At 40.1% G+C, this 9,555-nt stretch overlaps 1 protein-coding gene across 1 annotated transcript; it reads left to right on the forward strand.

Moving 5' to 3' along the window:
- The first annotated feature begins 699 nt into the window (after nucleotides 1-699).
- Nucleotides 700-2,422, forward strand: LOC109881003 (histone H2A.Z). Its single transcript, XM_020473180.2, has 5 exons — nucleotides 700-809; nucleotides 1,098-1,175; nucleotides 1,577-1,690; nucleotides 1,852-1,981; nucleotides 2,081-2,422. The coding sequence occupies exons 1-5, from the start codon at nucleotides 807-809 to the stop codon at nucleotides 2,140-2,142; spliced, it is 387 nt and encodes a 128-aa protein (XP_020328769.1). The 5' UTR covers nucleotides 700-806; the 3' UTR covers nucleotides 2,143-2,422.
- Nucleotides 2,423-9,555: the final 7,133 nt, after the last annotated feature.

Genomic DNA, 9,555 nt, shown 5'->3' on the forward strand with positions numbered 1-9,555 from the left:
CCCTCCCAGGCCCACGCCCACCCAGGCCCACCCAGATTAAATCCATAGGCCTAATGAATATCAAAATCATCAAAATCATCAAAATTGTTACATGTTGCTTTTATATTTTTGTTCAGCATATTTTAAGCTTAGCTCCTAACACTATTTTAACCCCAAACCCTATATATAACATGACAATGGTATAGTTGTTCATAGAAAGGAAGGGCACTTTAATAAACATTGCCTTTATTGTAGATATGCATTGTTTGGAGAGTTTGTATCTAAATGAGATGGATATCCAGCACTCTGTATACTTTTTTGTTATCCTCTCAGTAGGCTTATTTCAGTTTGTGAATTGTAATCAATCATGGGATTTTTTTCTCAAGAAATCAATTGATTTTTCAACTGATGTTTCATAAAGACATTTTTTACACTGGTTGATTATTAATAAGATATATTTTTGGGCTATTTAATTTCAAGAAAACTGTTAGGTCCACATATAGCATAAACAGAAGTTATGTTATTCTCTGCTATAAAGTCTGCTAAATAAATTGAGAATAAAATAGAAACTACTTTATCCAACATGCAATGAGAAATTACGTGTCAAATTCCCGCACAGTGAGCACTTTTACAGTGTGATTGGCTAAGAGCCATGGCCCAAAAAATTATTCGAGAGTTGATTGGCTGGCTTCTTCCATGCAAAGTCCCGGATCAAGGTCCTCTCAATAAATACATGGCAATCTAAGGCGGGACTACTTGTTCAAACTAGACAAATAGTCGTGGAAGATCTGTGCAACTGCAAATAGCAGGGACATCTTAATTATACAATGGTATTTTTAATTATTATTTTTAAAATTATTCTTCGTTGCTAAATCTATCACTTTATTGAACGAGTGCAACGTGAGGATTAGCCTGTATTCGAGAAACATGTATTCGCTGAAGTTATTCTGTAGCTAATGTTAGCTAGTTACGTTAGGTAACTAACCTTAGCAATGTGAGTCGCCTGGCTATCAACCATAGTACGCGCTGCCGAATAAACTGGCTAATTAAAAATACATGTATATTGCATCAATTTCTCAATACATAAATATACTTCATCAATGTCTCTAATATTATAGGCTGGTGGCAAGGCTGGAAAAGACTCCGGGAAAACTAAGACGAAGGCCATTTCGCGCTCACAGAGAGCCGGTTTGCAGGTGAATACATCAGTCATTCATTACATGCTAACAATGCTAGCGCCAACAATTCTGGTAAACGTGTGGCAAGGTAGCGCAGTTACTTGTTAATTTGGAACTTATATAGTGAACGTATACATGTTAGCAAACCGATACTATTTAGTTGAGTTACTTGGTGGTGGGTGTTTCGTAAAATAATTGTTGCATTGGCTCTTGACTTTTTTTGACTTACTGATGGCTAACTAGCTGGCTAGGTAGCTACTTGATTGAACACATGGCAGTGTTATTCGGGTTCCTTGGGATGACAATCCTTACCTAACGATTTTACATTTCAACTTCAGTGGGGTAGGGACGTATCAAGGATCACGGATAGCACGAACGGGTACAGGCTTGGCCTTAACGTTTCCCGCTCTGCTTTCCAGTTCCCAGTGGGCCGTATTCACAGACATCTGAAATCCAGAACAACAAGCCATGGCAGAGTTGGTGCGACTGCAGCTGTGTACAGCGCGGCTATTCTTGAGTACCTGACTGCTGAGGTAACGTTGTGATGTACATCGCGACTGTGATTGTATGTTTACAACACTTTGTGGTGGTTCATGACACTAAAACCATACCGTACTGTGCATGCAATCGAAGTTAATTGATGTGCTCGTGCGAGAGTCGGTAACCAAATATTTAACCACGCGCTCAACTTCAGGTTCTGGAGCTGGCTGGAAACGCGTCAAAGGATCTGAAGGTCAAGCGTATCACCCCACGTCACTTGCAACTGGCCATTAGAGGCGATGAAGAGTTGGATTCTCTCATTAAAGCTACGATTGCTGGTGGTGGTAAGTGCAGTTATTTTGTAGTCTTTGCCACTGGGATTGCCTTTGTACCAATTTCCCTGTTATTTATTTGCACCCACTAATTACTTTGTTTTGTTTCAGGTGTCATCCCTCATATCCATAAGTCACTGATTGGAAAGAAGGGACAGCAGAAGACCGTATAACCCTGGAAACAGTGGCATTGGGTCATGTCATCTCAGGACATTCTGCTTCAATTGTTTTAAATCATTTTCTTAGTGTTTTAGGACTTCTTTTTTTTTAAATGTATGAACTTGTATCTACTCATCTGTGGTATTTTTAAAGTGGCTTCAGAGAAGCTGTTTTATTTTGTGCTTGTATGTTTTTGGTACAACTGGTTTGGTTTGTATTGTGTACATTTTTGCATACCTGTGGCATTTCCATGTTTTGAAGTTGTCTTTGAATAAAGCTCCAAGGTATTGTGCACCTATGGTTCCTTACTTGCATTCATCCTTTAGTGGGTGTTGTGCCCTATCAATTATGCAGCATTCTGGTTTATTTTTCACAAGGTAAGTGCACATTAATCAACGTTTTAGCCAGCTGGCTAATTTTCAATCTTAGTCCCTGGGCAGGTTATTAAAAATGATTACGATAATGAGCAGTGAGCACACTCAGCAGGACATGTAGAACGCCCCCAAAAATGTAGTATGCAGACACACAAAATCCATAGAAGCAAGTGTTTGTATACCTCATGCTGCAATACAGAACTAGGGATTATGTTCAAAGGCTGCTTGGCCTTAAGCCATGTTTTTTTTTTGTGATAGGTAGTGCAGTGTGTTCCAGACATGGGAACTGAAGTTCCCTCATGGCAGAACTTGTGGATCTGCTGAACAAAAGTACTGAGTGGAGGGGGATGCCAGGTCATTTAGGATCTTGAATACAAGATGTCTATTGCACAATATTTTTCCAACTCAGGAGGTTATGCTTTGAGGGTGTAACAGTGATGCTTTTGGGCTTCCTATCAAGCATTTTGAGAGCGTGTTAATGTACAGCAAGCTTGGACCCAATTAAGTGGGGGAGTATCATAGATTTGAAGTACAGTTTTGCTACCTCTGTAGTCAACCAATTTTGCATAAATCTGGAATTAGCTAGAATGAGTTACACTTCACCTGCTTTAAGAGGTTGGAATAAAGTATGATGCCAGGGTACTTAATCAGATACCACCTGGAGCTTCTCCCCTGACATCTGGCTCCGTAGCATCAGTTGCCCTCTTTGTGAAGGAGTTTTTTTTTCACATTGAGATACAAACATGAGTCAGAGACACTTTGTAACCGGGACCATTACAGTAGTGAGATCCTGTGCAGCTTGTTTGCTTTTACATGCCCATATCACAGTATCTGCATACAATTGAATTGAATTTCAGACCCAGTACAGACAGAAGGCAGATCATTAATGTACAAGCTGAACAAGAGGGGGCCCAGTATTAACCATTGGGGCACACTCACATCATAGCTAAATGGGCAACAGCTCAAGGCATCGGAGGGAAAAGTTGAAATGAAACAATTGTGATAACCTCATGGTTAACAGTATTGAAAGCCTTCCTTAGGTCCAGAAACACAGCCCCAACAATGCCCCTTTGTCCTTCTTGGACTTTACATCTTCCAGAAGAAAGCAGTTGAATCTTTCAGTGGAGTGTTTTGCTCTGAAGGCAAGATGCATGGAGAGTATAATTTTTTTTAAATATTTATTTATCCGTTATTTTACCAGGTAAGTTGACTGAGAACACGTTCTCATTTGCAACAACGACCTGGGAAATAGTTACAGGGGAGAGGGGGATTAATGAGCAAATTGTAAACTGGGGATTATTAGGTGACCATGATGGTTTGAGGGCCAGATTGGGAATTTAGCCAGGACACTGGGGTTAACACCCCTACTCTTACGATAAGTGCCATGGGATCTTTAATGACCTCAGAGAGTCACGACACCCGTTTAACGTCCCATCCGAAAGACCGCACCCTACACAGGCCAATCACTGCCCTGGGGTATTGGGATAATTTTTAGACCAGAGGAAAGAGGGCCTCCTACTGGCCCTCCAACACCACTTCCAGCAGCATCTGGTCTCCCATCCAGGAACTGACTAGGACCAACTCTGCTTAGCTTCAGAAGCAAGCCAGCAGTGGTATGCTGCAGGCTGTTGGGGGGCTGTTGTTGAGGTGGGCAATCAGTTGCTCTACTACACACTTTTCAACAATCTTCAACACCACAGGTAGTATACTAATGGGCCTGTAGTTACTCACTTCAGTAGGGTCACCCGATTTAAAGATGGCTGTTATTCTGGCCGACTTCCAGACCCTTGGAAACACCCCCTCACCAACAGATATGTTGGTGACCTTAGTAATGGGGCCAATAAGTGACTCTTTGTAGATTTTAAGAAAGGTAGAGTCCAGCCCAAACACATCTTTTGCTTTAGAGTTCTTTAGTGAGCTAATCACCTTGTTCACCTCTGACTCAGAAACCTCCCTTATGATTAAGGCAGGTTGAGTGTCATTCACTAGCACTGAGTCCAAGAAACCAGTGGAGGGGTTCTGTGACTGAGTCAACAAAGTAGGAATTGAAGGCTATTGCTATTTCGACTGCATCCTGTGTTAGATTGTCATTCACCATGATTTCTAATCTTTTTGAAGTGTTTCTGTTAACTTTTTTAGATTCTCCCAGATCAATTTAGAATTTCCCTTTGCTTCACCAATTATGTTAATAAAAAACTTGCTATCAGCATGTCACTAAACATTTTAATTGATAACTGTCACAAACTATTCTCGTTCTATTGTGAGTTGAAGACATCAATAGACTCATGTGACTGATGCATACCTGCCTGGAACAAGACAATGATGCGCTATAACGTTGAAATATATTGGCCACTTTTATCCAAAATGTACAATTAGTGCAGATGTGGGGGGGGGGGGCTTTTTGCTTACGACAACCCCCTAGTTAGAAGTGTTACCTCTTTATCCAGGCATACATATACACAGGGGAGAAATCATATGGGTGCACAGTGACAAAATGCTTCAGCCAGTATGGGGTGCCTGTCAGTCTGACACCAAAATTGAGGTCTTCAGCATTCCATTACTGTGTACCAGGTGAGTCGTGTTAGTCAGGCTATTGTCACTGCATCAGAAATGAAATCCTAAAACTCTCTCATATGCAGGGAAGGCTTTATCTCAGTGAGCCTGTATTGCATAGGAGAAATTGCTGCAGTGAGCGTGACGAATGCTTACAGCCAGAGAGAACCTGAGGAAAGCAAACTTTCATGTCTATAAAATGTTTGTGGGAATATTCTGCTCTCGCATTTCCTCAACACATTTCCAGCTCAGACTGACAGCACGGCTTGGCTATTATTGTCTTCCATCTACAAAAAGCCCAAGTTTGATCTGAGTGGTACATTGACACAATGTATCAAACTACATCAGATTTTTAAAAATGGATGTCAGTAGATGTACAGTGCCTCTTTTCTATCTTGTTAGATAACTATGATGGACATGTTCAGGTATATAAATGATTGTAAATTATCTATTTTATAATGGCCACTAGGCGTCACTATTGCAGCACTGTGTATGTTGGTCTTTTGATACTAGCAACAAAGACCATCTCTGGCAAAAATGAAGATTATAGCAGTTACCACAGGTTAGATCTTTGCATCTATTTAATGTATGCTTGTTTGAAGAAAGGGATCACTTCTTGACTTGCTGCTGAAGATCAATACCATCTACCAACATCTAGATCTTATTTAACCGTGTGTCTTTTTAGCCACAGCCACCCAAGTTGAAAAGTCTGAATTCCTTTTGAGGAGTAACACTTTATGAATGACAATAGAGATCTACAGCTGTTGTGACTGGGCCGGGAGTGAACTAACTATACAGGTGTGCGGTACGACAAAGGCAGGCCCTGGCTTGAGTGTCGACATTATTCCTCATCAAGTAACTTGTCTGACATATTTAGGGAGATATCTTAACGGGGTAATATGGTGATGAGTAATTGTTATAAATTTGTTATAAAAATGATGCACAATATCAATGTTTTCGCCCCACAATTTCAAGTTTCAATTTAGCTTTTTCATAATGATTATACATTTTGTAGATTTAAATGTGGTGGCACATTGCCATACACTATGTCAAGAACTATATAAACTAAACCATACACAGAGTGTAAAAAACATGAACCTATCTAGGGTATGTGGGACGCTAGCGTCTCACCTGGCCAACGTCCAGTGAGATTGCAGAGCGCCAAATTCAAATACAGAAATACTCATTATAAAAATTCAGAAAAGATACAACTATTTTAACTAGGTTTAAAGATGAACTTCTTGTGAATCCAACCACGGTGTCAGATTTCGAAAAATGCTTTACGGCGAAAGCATACCTTATGATTATTTGAGAACATCGCCCAGCAGACAAATCATTACAAACAGTAACCAGCCAGGTAGAAGAGTTACACAAGTCAGAAATAGAGATAAAATGAATCACTTACCTTTGATGATCTTCATATGGTTGCACTCAGAAGACATTCATTTATTCAATAAATGTTCCTTTTGTTCGATAAAGTCTCTTTATATCCGAAAACGCGTTTTATTCAGTAATCCACAGGCTCAAATGCAGTCACAACAGGCAGACAAAAAATCCTAATTGTATCCGTAAAGTACTTTACATGTCAAACGATGTTTATATTCAAACCTCAGATTGTTTTTAGCCTAAATAATCGATAATATTTCAACCGGACAATAACGTTGTCAATATAAAAAGGTAAACAAGAAAGGCACTCTCTCGGTCGCGCGCATGAAAAAGCTCTGTGACATGGCAGGGTCCACTCATTCAGACTGCTCTTACTCCCTCATTTTTCAGAATACAAGCCTGAAACAATTTCTAAAGACTGTTGACATCTAGTGGAAGGCATAGGAACTGCAATTTGAGTCCTAAGTCAATGGATACTGTAATGGCATTGAATAGAAAACTACAAACAAACAAAGAATCCTACTTCCTGAATGTATTTTTCTCAGGTTTTCGCCTGCCAAATCAGTTATGTTATACCCACATACACTATTTTAACAGTTTTGGAAACTTTAGAGTGTTTTCTATCCAAATCTACCAATTATATGCATATCCTATCTTCTGGGCCTGAGTAGAAGGCAGTTTAATTTGGGCACGCTTTTCATCCAAAATTCCAAATGCTGCCTCCTACCCTAGAGAAGTTTTAAGAATACCTGCTCTTGCAACTCAATATTAGGAAGATGTTGTTAATGCTTTGTACATTCAGTGTATATTGACTACCTCTTTCGCAAACCATGGGTGTATTCACTAGGAACCAAATGGGGAGGGACCTACCTGAATTTATCCACATTTTCGATGCAAAACATTTTGCTACGGTGTGCACTAATGAATACACCCCAGATAACTTGCTAGTGGTTACAGTAATGTCCATTGACTTTTTATTGTTCTTGATTCATGAGAGAACTCAGTCATTAGAATGAACATTGATAATTGACAGTGCTTGATAATGTAAGAGATGCATGAAGATATACCAGGTGTGTATTCACTAGGATGCATGAAGATATGCCAGGTGTGTATTCACCAGCAAACAAACGGAAGCAAATGGAACAAAACAGGAGGGCCCTAACTGAATTTGTCTAATAGAAACACTTTTTCGTTGCAAATGTTTACCTTCTAGAGGAAACAGTTTTCGTTGCAAAGATTTTGCTATGGTGAAAATTTTTTTGCTACACTGTCGACTAATGAATACACCAATGTATTTTCTCCCACACTGTCTGGAAGGTATCACAGCTGACATTTGAAGCCACATAACATGCTGAGTGACATATTGCCAAGATATGCTTCAGTAGATCTCCATGCAGTAATTAACAGCTGGGCTATAGTTTCCCCATTCATTAGAAAAAGGAAACAACTCCTTATCCTTTGTGTCCTGAAAATCTAAATTTGACGCAACTTTGTCAACAGAAAGCAAATTAAAGGCATGCAGTGGGATATATGCTCATTACCAGCCAGATTGACTCACAATAATCATTATATTCTTGGTAATGTGGCATTCAACTACATTTTATTGACAAACATGACTTGGGCCTAGATTCAATCAGATCAGTGCTAACCGACGATAGCTGGCTCCCGCATAGCGGATGGAACTGCATTGGAGTGTCAAATCGGTGAGCAGTTTGCTCTTGCGTCCATTGTCATGAAGCCACACCTGCCCCACTCGCATTAGAAGTTCAGAGCGAGAAAGTGTAGGCTATATAGAAATAATTACACTCAAATTGGAAAATCGTTAAAGGAAATAATGTGTTTCTGTCATCATAATGGAGGTGTAGATTCCATCTCACATTCCAGTGTTCCAACTTGTAAACAACGCTGCATTGGAATTCTGTTAATGACTCTGCACGTCAGTTACGAACAAATTCTTATTTACAATGATGGCCTACCCCGGCCGACACTGGGCCAATTGTGCACCGCCCTATGGGACTCTCAATCAAGGCCGGTTGTGATACAGCCTGGATTCGACCCAGGGTCTCTGTAGTGAAGCCTCTAGCACTGAGATGCAGTGCCTCCAATTCTAAAGGTTCCAGAATTTCAACTGATTCATTACCATGAATGAGCACAGACAGGCGCCCTCATTTCTTTAAGGGCGAGCCAGCCAGCCTAGAAACTGCCGGGATCATCAGTGATATGATCCTCTCTTTTCTTCTGTCAGGGCAGGAAGACTGCAAGTTGTCAGCCTGTCTGTCAGCCTGTGGGCAGGTGGATGAGGGGTTGATTCTCTTGTCCTGCCAGTGGAACCTGGTAGGAGAAATGGGGAGGACGGGCTAATTGGCTTCACATATTTGCTGTTGAATAAAATGGCCAGCTCATAAGGTTAGCTCACAATCTCATTGGATGATGGAAGACCAAGTCCCATACTACCCATACACTGAGTGTGAAGCATTTTACTGTGGCAAGTCAATGTTTGGTCATTCTAATATCCACTGTAAGAACATCAAGGTAATATGTACTCCTTTAAATAGCTGTTCTTCAATTAATCCTATTTTGCAAAGGCAGTCGATTTATTGGCCTATTGATTTGTTTTGTATCCATGATGAAAAGCAGTTGAGCCCTTTTCCCCGATCAAGACCATTTCAGTCTACACAGTTCCCAAACTGAGAACCGGGCCAACAAAGCACCACAGCATTGAACCATTAAAAGGGCCAATCTGTAGATGCTACATCCATTTTTCGGACATATACATTGATATGTACCCATTGATGCTTGTAGAATATAACTTATAAAAGCTTAATTCCACTGTCGTACCCCATCAGAACCAAAAATATAAGCTTGTTTAACACAAATGTTTGTAAACAAAGTAGATCTAAACAAACACAGAATGGAGCCTGAAAACATGGTTCAAACTATAATTGCGATATTATGGATGGTCAGTCCAATCCATAACTCAGTTTATGAGTGGTTACATTTCTCCAGCCCCATTCTTTAGCTTTTTACCAAAACAGGGGTAGCTCTTAGCAATTGTTTCAACTACTGATTGCCGCTTTAAGTTAATTAAGATGAGAAAGAAAAGGGTCATTTGTT

This window comes from Oncorhynchus kisutch, linkage group LG9 (assembly GCF_002021735.2).
Source record: "Oncorhynchus kisutch isolate 150728-3 linkage group LG9, Okis_V2, whole genome shotgun sequence".
Classification (NCBI taxonomy): Eukaryota; Metazoa; Chordata; class Actinopteri; order Salmoniformes; family Salmonidae; genus Oncorhynchus; species Oncorhynchus kisutch.